The 22283-nt window shown below is 40.5% G+C and overlaps 1 protein-coding gene across 5 annotated transcripts in view; it reads right to left on the bottom strand.

Moving 5' to 3' along the window:
* The window catches only part of adgrb3 (adhesion G protein-coupled receptor B3), a 117271-nt gene that overhangs the window by 29715 nt on the left and 65273 nt on the right, over positions 1–22283 (bottom strand). For 4 of the 5 annotated variants that reach the window (XM_004555977.5, XM_004555979.4, XM_004555981.4 and 1 more), the window contains 8 exons: positions 17717–17823; positions 16482–16676; positions 14567–14635; positions 11968–12076; positions 7631–7777; positions 6514–6589; positions 4040–4142; positions 3476–3519 (listed from right to left, as the gene is read on the bottom strand). In XM_004555977.5, the coding sequence (XP_004556034.1) occupies positions 3476–3519; positions 4040–4142; positions 6514–6589; positions 7631–7777; positions 11968–12076; positions 14567–14635; positions 16482–16676; positions 17717–17823 (850 nt within the window). The remainder of the gene's footprint in view (positions 1–3475; positions 3520–4039; positions 4143–6513; positions 6590–7630; positions 7778–11967; positions 12077–14566; positions 14636–16481; positions 16677–17716; positions 17824–22283) is intronic. The other variant, XM_004555978.4, reaches the window with a different exon arrangement.

The following is a 22283-nucleotide window of genomic DNA, read 5'->3' as shown; positions in this document are numbered from 1 at the left end:
ATTGCTGTTAGGTTGTACACAATTAAGTGAAACTGGAATCAAACATATTTCTAGTAAATACATTTCCATCCTGTTACAGGTAAAAAATAAAAATAAACAACAAACTGAACAAAAGTTCTACAAAACATGATCCATCCATAGTGTTAGTATTCTTATTTTAGAAAAAACAATACCGCTGTCCATGTTGAAGTTCTAAAAAATACGATTTCTCTTCCACTGATTTCAGGTAAGCTTGAGTAGTTTTCTATAATAATCCTGGTATTTTTGTTGAGCTTAAAAGACACATGTATCGCCCAAGTGGATGACGCAAACGATGGCTGTGCAGCCGAAATGCGACAGAAGGAGGAAAAGTCTTGTTTTTCCTATAACACATGCAGACAAATGCAGACAAAACTACAACCTTATTGTAGTACACCAAATGTTTTCTTTCTTCATTATGTGAAATGCTGGCTTGCGCCCACTCGATGATATCCATTGCAGACATTGTTGCCTGTAAATCCCTCATGCAGTTTGAGTTGACTTGCCTGCTGTTTGCAGTATCCAACCCTGTTTCATTTTTAGGTTTATCAAGTTTTATTGAACCACCCAGGAGCAAATCTTTCTTTGGATCCTGCCTTGCCATTTGCCCCAACAGCCACCAGAGTTCTTTCTCTCTCTCTTTCTTTTTGATGTCCAGCACTGGAATTCTTCATCAGGTAATTGCTTGTGTAGCCGCCTAAGCTGTTCAATCGGCCACCCCAACCATCCATCAGCCGCCCCTGCCAACACCCAGTGAAATGTCCATCCCTCAAATATTCAATAGCCTGTCTTCTCTGCGCCATGACTACTGGGCACTACCCCAATTGCTCCAGGTCTTAAGACTGGTGTCTGCCACTGTAAGACTCACTGATATTTAATTTGCTGCCACTTCAGAAGTATTTGCATCCCAGTTGTCTACCTGTCCTGGATCAAAACTACTGCCCACCAATCACAACTCTTCCAACCATCTTTTTTTTCCTCCCTAGCCTTGCAGCCACCCTCTAAACTCTCTAGCTCAGCAGATTTCCAGCCCTCAGGCCATCCATCTGACCTCTTTTGCCCTGGCCCCCCACCTGTTATGTGATGCTTCTTTTCTTTCCAGCCGTGAGGCAGTCTACCTGGCCTTCTACACTACCTCAGGGGCAATCATTCATGATGTCTTTTTGAGGCTAATTAACCCTCTGATGCATAGTGGTCACTGGAGTGGACAGCTACTAAAACGTACATATCTCTTTAATGCATTGGTTTCTATGGTGGAACTGCATATTAGCCTTTAGAGTGCTCTCTGCTGCCATGCTCCATTGAGGTCAATTCAGTGTTCAGTTAGTGCAACTGCAAGTAAATTTCCTCTGAATCAAAGATGGCAGACAAACTGTCACCCCTGCCGACCACTGCTGGCATATCCTGTCAATCCTTCTATGCTAAAAGAGCCCAACAGGTAAAAAAAAATATGATGATATGCAGTAACATCTAGGGAAGGATATTATCTGTTTGGAATAAGAAATTGTTATGTCTAATATGTAGAAAACTACGATTAACCATGTGTCCACTGTAGTGGACATCATGCATTACCCACTATATTTTTTTAACATAAGTCATAAATTGTCTCACTGTTTTTTGGGACTGTTTTGGTTATAAGTAAGCATATAATTGTTACATTTATAAGCTACTCATTTAAAATATATATTTCTGTGCAGATCAGCTGTAGTTTGAGTTACTATAATAATTATTTTATCATATTTTGTAGACTTCAAATGCAGCAAAGAATAAGGCAGCGTACAGAATAGTCCAGGAAATTCCATCCAGCTCCAGTGATGATGATTTCATTGATGAGTGCAGTGATGATGAGTTCAGTGATAAGTCCAGTGATGATGAGAGTGGCTGCCAGAGCAGAACAGACACATAGGAACTCCGGACAGCCTAGGTGTGATGAACACAGAAGTGTTTGGAGATGCAGAGACTAAGATGTCAGTTTGTGTTTTCTTCCAGCATGCTACTAAGGGCTTGGTAATACTGTCCTGCATCGTTATAGAACTGTGTAGACTCAAAAATGTTTCTCTTGTTGGAGATAGTTTGCCATATTCAGGTGTAGGATTCACAGCTAGGACTGTTGATTGGTTTTGTTATTTACGTCTAAACATTGGGGCCTTATGAGTTGAAAGTTCCAAAAAAATTGCTGAGATGTTTTTCAAAGGATACAAGCAAACAAGTGTTTGTATATTTACAATAGAACACAAGGTAATTAATTTTTATAGTAAATTCACAGTATTTCATGCTAAGTGCTCAGGCGCATGTAGTCCACTGGAGTGGACAAGTTTATAACTTTATGAAAAAACATATTTTTGGGAAAAAAAGAGTTGAACATTTTTTTTCATGTCCTGAGAAGAATAAAAGCACTTAAGAAAAAAATCTTGACCAAGGCTTTCATAATTCATGCATCAGAGGGTTAACACGTACTGACACCGTGAACAAGTCTTATTGTAAAGTACGAAAAAAATTCCACTTTTGAGTGGAAATGATCCAACATGGGAAATCACGGGACTGTTCTGTTTGCTGCAGAGAAGGTGACATCAAATCAACACAAATGGCACAACAATCTCAAACACAGACACAGTTTGGAGGACTATGCATCAAGCAGCAAACAACTTATTCAGATAAGCAAAAGTGCAAAATGTAATGTTACTCAAGTCATTGGCTTTACATAAATGTAATATTTGTTGTATTCTTATGGAGTGTCACATTTCTACACCATAAAATTAAGCATTCTATATGAGCTGCTGTGTTTCGTTTAGGTAAAGCGGTTGTGTTTTGTGTCCTCATAATTTGTGGGAGTTTCCCTCCTGATACGTTATATAATTCTGCAGTATTTTTGACTGATGCTACGGCACCTTAGGCAGTGACTTTTATCAGCACTTACTGTAAAATGAATATCTTTAAGAAGTCTGCTGAAGCCTATACATGCTGCCTTTTAGTTTTGTATGCACTCAAACTATTTTGTAAAGGACTGGTATAGATATAAATGTCTCAACTGCTGTGAGACGGGCTATTTTCTAACTCATTAGTATTAGTAACTCATATTTGTTTGATTCGTGTTGGGTTCTGATAGAAAACTTGATGGAGTCATGATGACATTCACTAAACAAGAACTCTGCAACTTCAGGACCTCGCCATCATTGACTCAAAGTTAGTATGAACACAGGTTTAAATCAACACGTGTGAGTTTTACAGCCAAGCATTAAACTCATATGACTTACAACTGGCCTACCGTGTTGTTCGCTCTGAATGAGGTTTAATGCAGTTTCTTTGCAGTTCCAATAATGTTGTAATGGTTTACCCAGAAAAATGTATCACCCTGATTTTGAACATGGAAATTATCCCAAAAAAACACACACAGAAAACAATGAATACCTATAACAACAAAAAAAGTGAAAAGAAGTGAAAGTGCATGCCCACTTACAGTATGGTGCTGTCCCACAGCGCACAGTAAGGGTTCATTGTTCCCTGGAAGGCAGGAAAAGGACAAAATGTTTGGTAAATTATGATGATAACTCATCATCATTTTCATCACCACCATCATCATTATTATAAATCAAGTGCACGTTTGTCCTTTTATTTAGCTTTTTTGAAAACGTGTTTCATAGATCACACAAAAAAGCTTTGAACTCCACTACCACAGACACACACACGCATGCACAAATTTGCTGACACGTTCAGACTTACATGCACTTTATCTCAAAGATGAATAAAAAGGTCTGGATCATAAAAAGGGATTGTCCTTGTAATTATCTGAACGTAGTGCTCTCTCCCGACACAAATTAATTATCGAGCCAATTAACCGCCATTGTGTGTCAGCTAATGGGAGATGATACGTGCTGTGGTCTTTGTAGAACACTCAGCCAGCAAACAAAAACTCTTTGTGTAGTGTTAACAAAGGAACATGAAGGTCAATAAACTATAGATCCAAACTATATATAGTATTTACTGTGCATTTGTGTATGAACATTTTAGTTACTGTGCTTACATTTGCCAAGTGAGCCAGTTCAATCTCCAGGTGGGACTCAGTGGCCTTGGGCTCGGGTCTCACAGTCACAGCTATGACCTTGGAGTTCACAACTGTGTGGTTCCTGAATCAAACAGAGATGTGAGAAAATTACAAAATTAATTATTCAAATGTGTCATTCTGCATTTAGTCAAGACTCGAACAAAATTTCACAATAAACATGGCATGTGAAACAAACGGGGAAAAAAAGAGCTTAACATCGCATTCACCGGGAGAAGATCAAGTCAAAAAACCAAAAGAATTATAATAATTTATAATAAATCTTTTTACAAACATGGATGATAATAATTGCTGTATGTGTAACTATGTTTGTGCATAGGTAGCCATATTTACACATATGTGTTGTGATCTTTTTACTAAATGCTTCTTAGATGTCCTTGTCAATTAACATTTCAGTGTTGTTCATCAGTGTGGCTTATTTTTAAGTTTAGCTGTGTTAGCACGGTGCATGAATTTACACTGAGGGGCAACCCCCAGAGCAGAAAAATGAAGACACTGATGTGCAGAAACTGCATTTCCCCTAAGTGCCACTGGAGTATGGATCTAAAAGGGAGTCTGTCTAATTTTACAGCACTAAAAATAATATTTAGAAGCTGTTATTAAAAACAAAACAAACAAACAAATCAGTTTCTCCTCTCCTAACAATGCTGGGTGGGGTGATTTTTCTTCTTTTTCTTTTTCTAACTCATCCACCATAGTTGAATTTGGGATGTGGCTGCACTGATTGACAGCTGTCCCACACAGGCAGCTGGGGCTGACTGGGTGACATAATTAAACTGGATCCCTGCACTGAATGTGTGAGCTGTTTGTGTAGGTTTAATAGATTCTCTCACTAATCAGACCATCCTACAAGTCTGTGCTTCAGTTTTGATGAGTGAAATTCTAGTGTGCTAAAGCTCAGTTTCCTGTTCAGGCCCGCTTTTCAACTAATCAACATTCAAACTACGCATAGTGTAACCCCTGTTGGGCCACATGCTGTTGGTTGTTTGGAGGACTGCACACAAACACGTCTGAGTAGGTGGCATGGCCATAATCCTTCATCCTGTGTAGCCAAATACCTACGCAAACAGACACAAACGAGTTACAGTGAATCCCTCATTAGGAATAACATCATGCATCATCATTTCCAACGCTCTAGATTCTAGCATTTTTATAATGTCTGAAAAATTACTGTTAATACTAAAGGATTAGGTATAACTTTAGAGTCAGTGAGGCTTAAGGGCCATGCTGGTATTAAAACCTGATTTGGTGTTTTAGGGAAGATATTGTGCATATATTTTTGAATTTAAAGCTCCTCTCTGCCTGCTAATCTAATGATCTACATTTCAGAGTGCGAGTTCTTCAAATTCAAGTTTCAGTGTCAGGCAGCATATTTTCTCTAATGCTGCTTGCACTGAATACTAACCTCAATATTAAAGTCAGTAAAGGAGGACTACAAGAGCTGCCCATTAGACATCAGATATGCTATACAGGATGATTTGGCAGTAATTATGTAAAGAAAAAAGAAAAGAAAAGAAACTAGAAAACACAGTCTACAAAGCTCACCTGAAGATGCTTTGTGTTATATGCTTTTACAGGCTAGCATCATAGTCATGTTTCAATGGGATATCCAGCTTTGGTATAGTTGACAGAACATATTATATTTTGAAATGAAGATAAAAATCAGTATGTACTTTCCCCCAGGGAGAAGAATTGTCATGCACACGAAGAAAAGAAGAGCTGAAAATGCAGCAGGTCCATAATGATGAGCAGCAAATAATTCAAATTTGTCATCTGACTTTTGCATATGTCTGTTTCCCGTACTTATTTTAAAATGTAATAAACACATGACACATAGATGCCTCTCTAATTACGAGTACACTAAAAGCCACATTGCCTGGTATTTCTCTTTTCAGAGTTGCCATTTGATCAGCTTATCCTCATGTTTGTCTGCAGAGGACACAATTCAGTGTCCCATTATAACCTCCTCTCTGCATTTACCCACAGGGCTGCTGCTCTCTCTGTGACAGCTGGCCCGAACGGTGCTGGAATGACCGGTTTGTCCTTGGGACGTTGCTGCCAGGGACTTGTTGATTGGTGTCTGACACCAGGTGTTTGTTTGGGACATCCCACTGCTTTTCCAGACACTAATGTCATCCTTAATTAACTACATACTGCATGCTACAGTGACACAGAGCTCTAAAAAAAAAAAAAAAGAACAGCAGCAAAATGCAAGTATTTGCTTGTAAGAAGGACAAAATAAGATTTCTATTCAATGTATTAAGTGGAACTTTCAGGGACACTGGAGCGACAAAGGCACAGCATGTTTTTCAGACTTGATCTGCTACTGTGAATAAAAATGGACACCTGTGCAGCTTCCGAAGGATTAAATCTGTCTCATATTTCCTCCTGCTAGCAGACCAGAAAACGCAGACAATGAGAAATGTTGCCCTTACTTTGGTGAAGGTAGCATGAGTCCAAGAGTCTTGTAGAGAACGGTTCCCAAAATGAAGACAGGCGATCCCTCCATATCTGAAGGAGGAAATGAAGCTTTGATGTCATGTCAGATAGATTTCCCTTTTTTTATTACTACTGCAAATGATGATGCTTTGCGAATTTTTAAGTAAAGAAACACTGTCATCAGCCACAAAAAACCCAAACATTTTAAGCATATTTTGCAGGGCAAACAGATGTATAAATTAGATTCTGAATTTAAAAAAATGTAGTTGTGTATATAGTTTTCTAAAGTTCATTTTATATATGCAAATTAGGTGTTAGCTCATTAAATATACAATCATTTACATAAATGCCCACTGAAACCTGAAGGTGTGCTTTTATTTCCAAACAAATCACATTAACTAACACCTGATTTTGTTTGTCCAGCAAGAGAAGTGCCAGAATCCACTGCAGAATTGGTTTGGGTCAAGCACGTGGCATCCTGATCAATTCCTTGTTTTGTTATCATTGATATATTTCGGATAAGACTGATTACACCAATCAACCAAATTGCCTGGCTCTGGATTGCAGTATAGAGTGGCAACTGGCATTGTTTGAGAGGACGCTACAAATGCTGAGCTGATGGAAAACTCTTGCAACTGAACAAGCACAGGCAAGCAAACTGGCTCTGTTCAGAGGCTTGTACCATTATTTCACTTTTTCTAAACAAGGAGTGGTGAAGCATAAACATTAAAGGGAAAAACCATTCTTCAGAAGACAGATGTGTCTGCTTGAAAGTCTAGTAACTTGTCAGACACTCCAACTCAGCTAAAATCATTCCACTTCTGCTGAGATGTGAAGACATATATTTTCCAATTTTCAACAGTGGCCAGTGAATCAATCATTGTGTATTCATGAAGCATTAATCCTGCGAATCTACTACAGTTTCCCTGCACATTTAAGATGTGTTGCTGCAGGTTGTAATTCTGAAGCTTGACAGAATATATGTATGTATATACTGAATATATATTCTAAGACAGATGGAGCTTGCACGTGGAGACTGTTTATGTGCCTCTGATTCTTGAAGAAAGATGTATTTGACTAGCAGTCAGATGACTCGGTGATATAGTCCCATACCTGCTGACTGGGAAACAAAGAGGCCCTTTGGGATGACCACTTTATCTTCAGAGTTTCTGGCCCAGTCAACCATGCCTTTACGGCCCTTCATGGGGAAGTTAATGTCAGTCATCACAGACACTGCTGGAAGCCTCTGGATGCTGGCAACTACAGAAAAACGAGGAAATATAGATTATTAGCATTGCTTGAACATTGCATATTAAATGAAATTATGAACATAACCATGCAGTCTGCACCACTGTCATTCAAAAGTAAACACAAGGGCAGTCCTTTGATTCGAGTTCAACATGCAGAGTCTGCATTCTCTCACAAATTAATAGGTAGATTTTACATGAAACTGAATCATTATGCAAATATGCAGGTCATCTGTCAGCCATACCAGGCCAACTGGGCTTTTGACGCATTCATTTGCTGCAAAATACAAACCCAAAGCTACAACTGGCACCTGACAAGTACTAGAAAGGTAATCACCTTAATCACGCTTTCCTTTTATGGCACCTCCCTGCTGAGGTGCCATAAAAGGCCAGTCAGTGCACTAAGGCTGTGACAAGGAAAATACCCAGGATCAACAGAAAGGGCCTTAGCATTACAAGAGGAGGATAAAGCTGTACTGTTCTCTACCTGGTATCACATCCAGTCCCAGTCAGGTAGTGCTTCAGCAAGGGGAATCTGAGGCTAATCCTACCATTGATGCAGAAGCTCTATTGTTCATTGTACTGTGCCAATAGTACAATTTGAATCCTGGCGAGACTCCATGTGTGAGTGAAATCAGTGACAGTGAAGGTGCATCTAGGTGTTTGGGATGATCCTGCAGCGGGCATGAAATCACAGAGCACCACAAGACCTGCCGTTTTTGCAAAGAGGCCCGTTCGTAGCACCAGATGTCGGGAGCAGCAGTCGTCGTGCATGTTTATTCGTGTTTGTGGTTTTAGTCACAGGGCACACTGTGAAACACAACATGGTGCTGGGAAGACTGTCTCTCAGAGTTCTGGGTAATTCTGCAGGTAAATGGGACTTTGAATCCGCCTGATGGGGCTACGCAGCACAAATAAAGTAGTAATTACGGACAGCGACGCCTCTGAACAGCGATTCATTGCACTAAGAGTATTCTGTATGGTTCATTTTCATAAGAGGGATTTATTGCATCGCTCATTACGTCTGAATGCGTTCATGAGAGGTTCAGCGTTAAGTAAACCATTGAAGTCAGACAACATAAACATCCTGCAAAGAAATTAATGAGCATTTCCAGCTATTGTGTGTGCAGTGGAAATTAATCACTATTACTGTCAAAATATTCTCTCAACCATGACACGCAGCCTCACAGTAGACAACCAGAAAAAAAAAGACAATAGAGCGTAATGCAGTCCACCTTCAAGACTGTGTTAAATTTTTTTTTTGCATGTCCCAAGCTTCACTTTGTCCTCCAACTGTTAGCTTGCAAGGAGGGAGAACAAGTTGCTGCAGTGGACAGCCTTTTCCAATCAAGGTTATTTGACTAAAAGTAGGAGGACACAGGACGATACAGTGGTGACAGCCAGTATTTATCTAGGTGTCAAGAGGCTGCCATAAATTAGTGACGAAATGATGCCGCAATATCTTACTCAGCCAGATGCTCTCCACTTGGCTTTCACTGATGGAGACACAAAACTTTCCATTTCTTTAATCAAAAAGGGCCACGTGGTCGCTAAGGCACTGTGTGTGTGAGCTGAAATCACTGCCATTGGCTGGCTGTGCCGGTGCACTGGCCACGGATGGGATAATTAGAAAGTCCGATGTATTAATCATGTGGTATCGAATCATATCTTGATTGTTTTTTGAAAACAGCTCTGCAGTGGCAAATGCGAAAACATTTTATAGGAGCGGTAATTAATTTTGACATTAGAAAAAAAAGAAAAAATTAAATCAGAGACTCCATTCTGGCATAATAATTTCTCCCAGCTAGGCCCCTGTATTTTACCACCACCAGCAGCCAGTCAAGTTGATTCTAGCCAGAGGCAACTCATTAATGTTATATCTCCAAATAATTGCTCAAAAGCCAAATGCCCCCCCTCTCTGCCGAGCCTTTGTGCTCACTTTTTCCAAAAGAAAAGCTGCTTTAGCACTCTACATAATAATGATGCTTCCAACATTCACATACTCTTATTAAGAGGTTCACTCATGCTCCTTAAGATTTCTAACAGAAAATGATGGGATTATTCAAATGAGCTTTTTACCGACAAGTGTTCTTTGCACTTTATGTGGGCACACTTTTAGTGTAGCTGTTCCTCCTTCAGTCAAAACAATCAAGTTCCTCTCAACACAAGTTTTATTTTTAATTACTTGCCTTTTGATCTCACACCGAGTAACGCTGTTGTTATTTCAAAATAAAGGTAATCTTTACAATGAGCGTGCATATACATAAATTAAGAAAAAAACCCAAACAAAATATAATAACTCGGATGATAATAAGCAAGAAGATGTTGTTGACCGTGTTGGAATTATTCCATTATTTCAGTTTCTTGCATTTCTTGTTGCATGAAATCAGTATATCTTCTTTCTATGGACATGTGGGAGAAAAACTTCAGAATGTTTTGAATATGGTGCCCTGATTATGCCACTCAGTGCTTTATTAGACTGAGAAACAGCGGTGAGTTGCATCATTGCTCCACGCTTACCAAAAATATTTCCTGTCATATCACATCTGACAGATGGACACGGTTTAGTCCACAGTCCAGCAGGTTTGAGTGGAGGCCAGGACAGTGATACAGCTGACTAATGTAATAAGAGTCAAATAGTTTAAATTCAAGCCCAGCTATGAAATGCATTAAACTGCTCAAGGAACTTGTATGAATGTGGATAAAACACTTAACCGTCAATTTAGAGTCAGTTTCACAGAGCAGATTCCATTTTGTGTATAAAGCAGGGGTCATGTGTTAATGCTTTTTTGAGCATAAGGAGAAGGCACTGGCAATGAGTTTGGATGACGGCCATTAAGACAAATTGAAATAAGTATAAAGTATAAAGTAGGAGAACAGCACAGAAATATTCTCACATCTGTGAAAGAAGTCATTAATGATTGGCAATGTGAAATGCATTCAAACCTTATTTCCAAGTCTAAATCCATTAGTTAATTTGACTCTCACAGTGTTTCATAATGGTACTTTGATGTGTGCATTCATTGAACCATGTTTGGTATGCTATTCTTGGAGACTACCGATTCATCATTATGGAAATCACATACCATAAAGAAACACAGAGAGCAAGTGTGCTCGAAGTGAGCTGAATGTTAGCTATTGTAAAGAATACAAGGATGAAACATCTCTGTTCCTCTTAAGAGGAATGGCCTAACGGCACAGCTGTGCACACTCACATTCACTTGCATGAATAAATGAAGACCACCGGTCTACTCTTCCATTCCAGTAAGACACCATTTGTGGCTGAGTAAAAAATTAAATGCCACAGAGACCTCAGATCATCCGAGAGGCTGCGCGACCGAAGCTAAAAGAACCCACAGCAGCACTTTGGTTTTTTTGTTTTGTTTTTCAAGTCATAATCTCGACAAAAATCAGCGTTGCAGAAAAGCTCATTACAGCTGCAAAGAAAACTTGTAATTTCACTTCCAATTTTACAGCCTTTTATCAGACCCTCCTACTGTATTTTTTCCATGACTGCTAATCTCACAAGGAACTGACAAGCAATCTTTTATTTATTTACTTTTAATTAATTTTTTTCATGCGGCTGTACAACTGCAAAACACGCTATAGGGTATGTTCTGCTAATCAAGTCTTACTCACAGAACTACAGTTCAGTGCAGCGTCAAACCGAACCATTTCATCTTCAGAATAACATAAATATTTGATGTGATTATTGACCAAAAACTTTGAACCTATACATAGAGTCTGTAATTAGTGAGAGGCTTTATAATATCAAGAAAGCAGTGCTGCTCTTACTGAACTACGTTATAAAATCCCCAGTGTTTTAAAATGTACTTGAGCATCAATAAAATGTGTACCCGTGGTTGTTATTTTGAAGTATTGTCTGTATTTATTCTAGTGAAGGCACTACTCTTGCAGGTTTTCCCGTGCTGTAAGCTACTGATATTGGATTGAATGTTAAATGTTTTCATTGGAATTTAGCACATTAAGACCGCAAGATCACTTTTAATCAACATTATTGATTTGCAGTAATTTTACTCCCCCACCCCAACTGCCCAGCATTTATCCTAAATTAATGATGGTGGGGAAATTGACACAAGGAGTCAGAGGAGCACAGGGATTATGTGTCCATATCAAGCCAAAACAAATGGTAAAACGATCTCAGCGGCTGTGGGCCCGAAGGCAAAGTGGGTCGATTCTTACCTAAGTTTCCAGTCATCAAATAGGCATTGTGGAAATCCTTCATGCCCAGTCCAACAATGTGGATGAAATCTTCTATGACCTGCATGAGCTCCACTGCTCCGGGGTAGATCTGGACAAGATAATAAAGACAAGGGGACAGTTTTAATTTAAATAGTTCTCCAGTGATTAAAATGCGGTGCTCTGTACTTATTTTTGTATGAAAGATAAAATCTTTAAACTTGCTAAAAAAGAAAATGATTAACCAGTCATATATATATATATATATATATATATATATATATATATATATATATATATATATATATATATATATATATATATATATATATATATATATATATACATATATATATATATATATATATATATATGTGTATATATATATATATTAGTTGTAGCCCTATTTGAACCATTCAAATAACATCAGCATCAGAGCTGTAACCACCAGCTGTGCCAGCACATTTGGTGGCTGGCCTGTTTCTGGAAAAGCACTGCCAAGTCAAGGGTGATTGCCTCAGTTCATGTGTTGCTCCATGGACATCAGCACTCACATAAGAGTGAAGGGGCATGAATTCAGAACCATGGACAGCTCTATAGCACAAGCGGTAACACTGCTGGTCCACTCAGCTCTTTTCCCCAAAGTCAATAAATCAAAGGCACGTTAATCCAATAATTGACCTTCAAAAGATTGGATTACTGTCCTGGCTGCCCATCTACTGGCGATGTCTCACATCTAATGGGATATATCGTGCTGTACTGCAAAACCATTTTTCAGTTCTGCACAAGACTCATGTAATCGTGGGGCGTAAATAAGTGTGTAAGCACACAGTGGTGATGTCAGGCAATTAGAGAAGCCTTTGAGTGGCATTTAGCAATTAGCACCTCACTCTAAGTTGATATTCAACAAACACCTGAGGCAGGTATTTCCCTCCTCTGTAGCACCTTGTGTGTGTGTGCACATGCCTCTTCATGTGCCGCGGCTAAGCCGGGATAACGGATCAGCGGTGCTGAAGTCGAGAGCCTCTGACGCAGCAGAGTGAAAGCCATAGTGGGGGAGAAAAGCACATCATGTCGCCCCTTCCGGCATGTCTGACGCAGAGTGCAGTAATGTTCATTCTGCTGGTCTCCATGGCAACCGCGAGACGTGAAGGCAGTGCAGGGAAATGGCTGCAGCAGAGGTTCTGCAGACAGAGCTGTTCCTTTCCTTGCCATGGTAACAGAGGCAGGAGGTGAATATATAGTGATCAGTGCAAAAAGCCAACTTTACAGCCAGTTAAGCCCAATAGTGAGGTGTTTCATGTACGTGTTTTTGGTGTGTGGGTGCTGTGGAAGCTGAGCCGAGAACACTCATTAATGCAAGAAACCCAACAAGTGAGAAAAACTGTGTAAGGCGATGCAGCTTGGCCATGTTCACTTTTTATAATGATGTAACTAAAGCAGCACATCTCAGACATGCACATTAATAACTGCGGGAATATTTAACAGTGTCGCACATTTCTTCTGGGTGTTAAATCATGGAGACAATATATTTATTATATTTATTTATCTATACTTCCTCGGATCTGTCTGTCCTTATCTCTTACGCATACTCGCTGATGAAATTGCTAGTTTGTGAGCTTCTCTCACCGACATCATCCCTTTAGGGGCCCTGCCAAATTAAAGCTCCAGTAAGTAAACACCTAATTACTCCTTGTGTAGACAGCCAGGACTGGCACTCTGAGCAATATTTGAACTGCCTGTGTCCCCTTATAGCATCAGCTGAAGTCAGGTGTGGAGAAAGTAAGACAAAAAAGTCATTTTAAGGCATCACCTCACTCATGTGTCAGTGCAGGTGACACCCAATTTACCTGTGAAGGTGACAACAGAGCAGATGCCCTTTGCAGACTCGCAGTCATCACAGATGGCATCTCTGTCAGAGTCTGGATGTGTGTGATTTCAGGGTTCAGGCTGTCTCAGACACCAGTGGCGGTTTTGAAAACAAGACCTGCCACCTCTCAAACTGAGAGATGTGTCTAAACCAGGACGATGCTAGAATCCAATCTTCGTGAATAAACAAGTCTTGTGAATGGGTACTTTTCGGCACTTAAATTTTGACATACACACCATTGCCGCTGTGTTGCAGTATGTTGCTTCTCAATTTCTAAAGGATATTGAAACAATTTTTTGCCATCCACCTTTACTATATGATAAATATCAAGAGGGGAGACTGCTGCTGAAATGTTCATTTTTTTATGGTAAAACTGACCTGAGTAAGGTCCTAATCACACTGGTTGCTTTCATCGGCATCAGCTGGGTGAAACAATGCAGAAGGAATGAGTCCTGCAGTGTTGATGGTTGGACAATGTCTATGACGGTGCTGCTGCCACCAAGTGGAGCTCGGAGGAACTAGTTTTTTTCTAAATGAGGCCAGATGTCACACCTGCTAAATTACCTCACTACCATATGTGTAAGTGTAACATAATCCTAAATCCACCTGACTTGCCTTAATCTGTGCTATTCAGATGGAGAAACTGCAAACAAGCTTTGAGTCGAAGTTTGAGGCAAACAGTGTTCATGCAGCAACCTGAATTATTTACTAGGTGTACTGCCACATGCTTACCTTTTGCGCGTCTTCCCATTTCTCCTTATTTTCCTCCTCCAGGAGGTTGCTGATGATTTGAAAGAAGTTCTGTGGAGATGATGAAAGGGAAAATGCATAACACTCCCACACACCAGCATAACAGGCACTGCAGCTAGACGCTTTTCTCAAATCATGACATAAACACCATGCACTCCAAAAACCTACTGTTATGGATAATATACTAACATTTACGATAGCGAAAAATAAGAGATTTCTGTAGGGGCATAATGATTTTCTCCCGCAGGGCCCAATAGCACCAGGAAATCTGCCACTGAAACCGTGATGGTAAACGATAGGAGAAATGATGGAATTTGTGCTTGAGCTCTGACAGCAACACACCTTGGACCTCCTGCAGCTTGCAGCAAACACTTAATGCTACAGGAGAAAAGCACAAGCTGCATTCAGAAAAAAAAAAAGATGAAAGGGAATGTTTGAGCAGCTGTGTGGATTGTCTTCTTCAGCAGTGGAGAGCGGGACTGCTTGGGGTGCATGCCTGCAGTCGTAATAGGACCCCTGTCTGATCTTTAGCCTTGTTATTTCGTTTGGTCTACAATATGCCTGAGGGAGTGGCTCTCTCTCTTGACACAGGCTATCTTGTTTTCTACTTGAATGCTTATGCTCCCTCTGGTGGTAATGTGCCCACTTTAACACTGCATTAGCGCAGAGACACACGGAGGGGTTGGGCTGGCTGACTGCTCTCCTGTCTGCCCACACACGCTCCTAATAACCAGAGATAGGACATTTTCCTCATTTCATAGGTTTTCTACGGTAGGAAAACGGATGAATGGCATCTTTGTATCCATCCATGGACAAAACATTTGGGGTTTTGCAGAATATTAAAAGGACCATGCGCCTTACATCAAGAGGAAACTGTTGATAAAAGTGGACTAAACCAACAGAAAACTAAAGAAAAGAGCATCTCTGACAGTTTGTAGTCCAAATATCACCACACTTCGGAGGTGCATGATTAATTGAGTTGAATTTTTCTTTTTTTTAATTGAATTAGATCAGAGTTTTGTAATCACCTAAGTAGGACAGCTTGTTTGTTTTTGCCTTTCTTTATGTGCTTTGAGTTACCTGAAACCTAGAAAACAGCACAATGCCAAACACTACGGCTATATTTCAGATTTAATATCTGACCGAGCTTATCAGTAAGCAGAGAACTGTGTGGCTGGTATTTAAATAACTGAACTTTCCTGCTAATAAAGGAGAAATTATTACTATTTCTATACAGCAAAGAGCTGATGGACAAGTCTCGCATTTTTCTAATTTCCTGGAGCTGTTACTCATGACTTTATCCAGAAGTAACAAACACAGACAAAACCTGAAACCTCACGAATAAACTACAGTAGTATGCTGTTACAGTATGCTTTTGGCATCACATAATAACAATTATTTTATTCTCAATTAGCAAAAAAAAATTGCACACATATATAGCACAACCATTCACACATGCACACGCAGCAAAACAACCACATATATATATAAAAAAACCTAACATGTATGCATGCTGGACAGAATAAAGAGGCCTGTGAAGGGTGGCTTTGAAATTGGCACAGCCCTGGGAGCATAAATTGTCTTATTGGTGATGGAGGTGGGGCTTTTGCTATAATCTCCATCATCCTATTGACATAAAGAGGATCAAGACTGCAGTCAAGCCCAACATGATGAGATGAAACAGCTTAGGATGTGGAGTAGATCTCCTGATACAATAGAGCCCTGGGTGTTTGTGCTATTTCACACACAATAGAATTCATTTTTCTCACATTACACATTATAGCTCTGGTACCCAAAATGATAAAACATTTATGTTACCTAAGTAACGGCATGGCATCCTTGCATACTTCACAAAGATTCATGTCCACATGTTCAAATGAAGCCAGCGTCCACTTACTTGCACGTCATCGGATGACGGCTCATAGCTGGCTCTCTTGAAGGTCTCTGTCACATTGCGAAGGATCTCTACTGAAGACAGGAGGTCACCAGCATAGAAGTTCCTCCTCTGGGTGAGATCCAGCAGGTTTTTTGTGACCTGGGACATCCCATCCCCCGCCAGCATCCTCTGGCCCTTGGCAAGGTGCCCCTGAACCTCCAAAAACAGGAGAGGACAGAACTTGGGGCATCGGTGTCCTCTGTTGAGTTCGCAAGATACACGCTAAGCTACACATTTAGATTAAATGGGGTGCAAAAAATCAGGAAGAAAGACTCTACTCTCTAAGGCCCTTTATGTGACACTTATATCTACGCCAGGCCTGAAATGTATTCTGCCTCGCGGATGTTTTGAAATGAGCCAATACGAATAAAAGAGTTAACTGGAGCAGAAGACACACATTTAGGCAGAAATTGCAGAGTGAAATGACATCTCACATCATTGCACAGGGTTTACGTCCATAAATACACGTTCACAGGTGCAGCGCTATATGTGCTATCTCAGCTCTTCTGAATTATTTTATTTTTAACAGTGATGGAGGGTTACCAAAATTACCTATTCTAGTGGAAGCGCTTCTGTGTTTTCAGGCTGAAGGCAAACCTACTAAAGCAAAAGTACTCGAAATAGTGCAATAAAATGCACTCGGGCTTCAATGAAAACTGCTTTTTGTGTGATTAAAAAGTCTCATCAGACGACAAAAGAAAGAAAAAAAGAGAGAATTCACAAAAGGTTCTCTTGAGGGAAAGATATGATTCTATTAAACTGAAAATACCGTTTCACTGAGTTTCCCTAACTGTTATTTATTTATTTACTTATTTACTTTTTTCTTCATGCTGCAAGTCTTATTTTAAATGAACAAAATATTGCAAGTTGTTGCAGTGGATCCTATTTACCAAAACATAGCAAAGTGCAAGTGACGAGTAACCGAGGAGCAACATATATTGTAACCGCGATATCATCAATATTGTAATTTATTTAGAAACACAGACGAGAACATGCCTGGAACTCTAAATTCAGCAGCTGAAGGACATCAGGGAGGGAAAAAAAGGAAAAAAATGTGTGCTTAAATTTGCTCCTCTATTGGAAGTGGTTAATCTTTTTGGCTACATTGTGATGAGAATTGGGAGGGGGACACTGGGGAGGTAATTTATGGTGCATTGGAAACAGAGGCTGTGAGAGGGAGCTGACTTTGCACCTACTGATTGCTGCAAGTATCTGAATTCATTTGTTATGCATCGAGCATAGCTGGGCTGCTCCCAGAAGGCCATACCGCGGTGATCCAAAGAGCAGCGTCGACTAGTGGTGCCTGTAGAGGAGGAAGGAGACAGCGACAGATTTGGAGAGGAGGATTGGCGAGGGAGGGATGAGAAGATGAGCAGGCGCAGAAGAGGTGGGGGGGTAGGTGGAGTTAAGACCAACGGTGGGGCAAAGAAAGGCAGATTGAAGGGGTAGAGTGGGATTAGTTGGATATGAGAGGAGGGGAGAGAGACAAAAAGGAAAGAGAATAATATTAATACTTTTAATGAGAGTCTTATCTTTTCCTCTTTGTCCGTCATTCACCATCAAAATTTGATGTAACCCGCTCGTTAGAGAAGGCAATAAAGAAAGGTTTATGGAAGGAAAGTATTACAGTATTTGAACAGAAATGGTTTAATATTATGCCAAACGACACAGTCCCGTGCCTTTTAATATATGCTCTGCGTGCCCGGCTAATACAACTTGCAGTCGCTTATTCAAACATGCAGCAACTCAGCTGTGATAGCTGTCAGGCATATAAACAGTAATCCTGAAATAGCAGAACTACCCAATATCCACCCACACGGCCACGCACATCCTACATAGGGGTCCAACATCACACCTTCCCAGCTGTCGACCTGGTGGAGTGCACTTCACACATCACCCCACCGCTCCAAAACAGGTGCTTGACATCCTGAGGAAAACTCCCACAGCACAAAACATTTCCCCTGGCATCCGGGCTTCACATAAAACCTTCACTATCTCTTGTTCTCCTCCGTGCTCTCTCTCTGACTTTCGCACACTAACACACACAGACAAAGAGAAATCACAAACACCCCCCCCACACACACACACACACACACACGCCCACCTTCTCCACAGCTACTACTTGGTGATATCCACTGAAGCCGAGAGTGCACGCTCGCTGTGTGCCGGGAGCAACCATGCATCACCATGAGACAACCCAGGGGGCAGCAGGAGAGGCCCAGTGCTTTACACTGGGCTGAGCCTTTGTGTCCCTCAAAGCGGGTTTCACCTGGGTGGTTTAGAGTTTTGCTTCACAATCTCTACCACTCTATCTACTGTTAAGGATGCCAGCAATCAAAAGAATGCTCGCTCTGAATTTTTATCAAAAAGATAGTAAAAAGTCTGTTTTATGATGGTTTGAGACCTAGAAATTAGGCATTCACTTCAGTGTTTTGGCTCTGACATTCCAAAAGGTCACTGTAAGCTGAGAAAGGTTGGGTTCTTTGAGTGGGAATTGCCAAAAAGGCACAGAGCAATAAGAAGAGGTCAAATTCAAGAACTGCTTGAAATTGATAAGCATTGAGGTTGCTCAGTGATGTGAATTTTGTCCACGTATAGACACGAAGCAGGAGTTAAACAGCAAGAGAGGTAATGTTTTGGTCACCGGTAGCCTGTGTTTATATTATTAATATACTGTATGATGTTGCAATTTTAATGTGATTTCAGCAGTCCTCAAAGACACAAATTACCCAAGGCCAAAATCATTTTAATGTAAAATCCCTGCACTGGAGCTCATCTTTTATTTAAATAACCTAATTTTAAGTTTGAAAAAGGGGAGCTCTCGATTGTGGTTTATAAGTGTGCAAAAATAAAACCTAATAGCAGACTTGCACTTTATATAAATATGTCCATAAGCACACCTTACTTGCTCAGGAAAGATGCACTCCTGAAGCCACCGTATGCAAACAGCAAAACAAGAGTAAAAGAAGCTTAATAAATGGTCAGTGTTGAGAGATAGACACTGATTCATTTGTAAGTCTTTCTTTTGCCAGTTTTGTGAACTGAATTTCTCCCAAACTGATCTATTTTTAAATGAAGTTTATATTGTACAGATATATAATTAGATATCAATCTGCCTTGGCTTTGAAACGGGTTGCTAGTGGGATCAAATAGGGTTAGAGACACAAACTCGAGGCCTTCGCTGTAATTCTGCCCCAATCTGTCATCTGTCCTTGCATCATCAGTGATGTACGTGGAGTAAGTTGAGTATGAAATATAGGTCAGTGGAGATGTGCTTGATCAAAACCAAGGCTGCACTCCACTGAGGCGCTGACCTGTCGCTGTCTGGTTTGACAGCGCTCTCGACTTGGGTGCCATTAAAAGAGAATTTTTATTCAAGTGATCCTCACCGAGACGGAATACTAAAACAGTGTTTACCAGCTGAGGAGTTGGAAACGAGACAATGTTAAAAAGAGGCTTTGAACAACATTTCTGTGGTTACCATCCGGTGGTGAAAAAGAACAAAAAAATCCCTTACATTCTTTAAAAAAAATGTTTCTGGAATATATGACAAGTAAAACGTCTTGGATTGAAATGGCTGCCATTAATATTATGAAAAGGTAGAACTAACAAATAAAAAAATGAATACCTTCCCCAGTGAAGGGTGGTGTCTAATTTATTTGCTGGAGACGGCTGGATAATTTTCTCTGCATTAACCTGTGAAGAGTTTGTTTAATAGCCTGTGGTGTTGCTGCTTTAATTGCTCCCACTTTCAGTTGGATGACTTGAACTTTAATTGATAATTGAGATTTGGGGCTCTCATTACACGGGCACATAAATAACAGTACATGAACTTTTGAATGCAAAACATCTTCCGCCAAAGTAACTAGTACCTTCAGGTCTTAGCGGGAATAGAAACGGCATATAAATCAAACTCAAAGGATTTATTGCACCGAGCAGCCACTGGCAGGTTTAGCAAATAACGCCGATCCATTCATACAAATGCAATGTTTTGCTTGGAAACTTAGGGTCCTGGCATTCATGTGGGTGTTCCTTTGACGCTACAACCTATCTAAACGTTGTTTCAGGCCAAGCACACACCCCCGTGGCAACGGCACTCCCCGGCATCAGCTGCCTTCCTCGGCAGGACAATGCTCAACGCTGTACTGCAAAATCTGCTCACAACAAAGAGCCCAAGGCACTGGCCCGGCCTCCCACTCGCCCTGAATATGCTTGGGAACAAGCCTAAACAAGCCTAATAAGTAACCCATGGTACTCAAAAGATCTACTGCCGGTATCACGTGCACTAAATGATGCTTCCAGGGTTCTGTGTGCAAACGTCACTGGGTCAGAGCTGTTTTTCTAGCACGAGGTGGACCTATACAAGATTTGGCAGATGGCTTTAATGCTGTAGCTGATCTTGTGTCATTAACAATACCTTGTTGTTGTACCTAATTGTTAAATTGCTTTTGTTCTGAAACAAATTAAACCATACACCTTTATTTAATGAAGGACCAGACTATGATAAATGGGCAATGGAAGCTCAAAATCTTACAGTTTTCATTGTGCTTCAGCACACTCTGCATCTAAAAGTAGATGTAAATGTAGCTCGCATGTTTACCAGTTTGGGGACATTTTTTGCTTGGCTGCTATACTGCGAACAAATTCATGTGCCATACGTGTCTCGCTTTTCCCCCCATTCTTGCCTCCGGTGGCAGTTGTCATCGCCGATGACCAAGTCGGTGCGGACGCCCCTGCACCCAGCGCTCTTTCTGTGATGACCTTGATGACGACAGGCGCTATGGGTGAGTAGGTGCTGAAGCCCCCTAACACATTCGGATGTTTCACCCGTGCCGTCACACTGCATTCGTGTTGCCCACTTCAGACATTTCAGTTACCTTCTCTGATCAATATTTCATCTTTGTTTACCTCTGCCATTTCGTATCAGGCTGTCCAGGAAGGATGAGACTATCAGTGAGGAAATTCACTAAAGGTTTGAGTCTGACCTTGATCTAATTCCAGGGCAAAGGCTTTGAAGAGTTGTTTTCATTTATGGTTTCTTAATGTATGCTCCCCGAAACCTGCTGACTCTAGAACTGTGATTAATGGCTTTAGAGATAAACTTGACCTGCCCTGACCTATTGTCTATCACCATCTTTTTCCCAGTCCTCTGTGCTAGCTTTGACAGGGAGGATGCACTATACTTAAACATGAAATATGTCTGCTAGCTGGATTTTTACCTTTTTATTATGAGACTGTTATAGTATAACCCAGTTCTTTGGCAAAGTGAAATAGCATCCCTGATAACATCACTTTGGGTTCAAGATGTACTGCACATACGGTACCAATAGCACATCTTGAACTTGAAGACTTGAACTTGAAGTCCACCAACACTGGCAGTTACAAAGAACTCAGCCCAGAGTGCTGACCTAGTACAGGCAGCAGCGACAGCGTGCTCACATCTGAAACTGCATCCAAATTAGCTGCATGTAAGAAAATAACACGTGGTCTGAATTAATCTTCTGTGTCGCAGCTCACGCGAATATAAGAAAGCTCATTAAAGCAGAATATAGAGCCTCGCCTTGTCTGACCCGAACTTAGCACATAAAGACAACGCTTGGTGTAAATGAAATTCTTAGTAAAGGTCAGAAAGGTGTCGCATTTCCAACATCACACAAATAAACACACACACACACATACACACAATCCCTCACCGCAAGCTGGAAATAGCTTAGTGGTGCCAAACAGTTATTAGCCATAAAACTAATGTCAAGCCAGAAAGCT

The sequence above is a fragment of the Maylandia zebra genome, linkage group LG13, assembly GCF_041146795.1.
Source record: "Maylandia zebra isolate NMK-2024a linkage group LG13, Mzebra_GT3a, whole genome shotgun sequence".
NCBI classification, from domain to species: Eukaryota; Metazoa; Chordata; class Actinopteri; order Cichliformes; family Cichlidae; genus Maylandia; species Maylandia zebra.
This window is presented reverse-complemented; position numbering and strand designations above follow the sequence as displayed.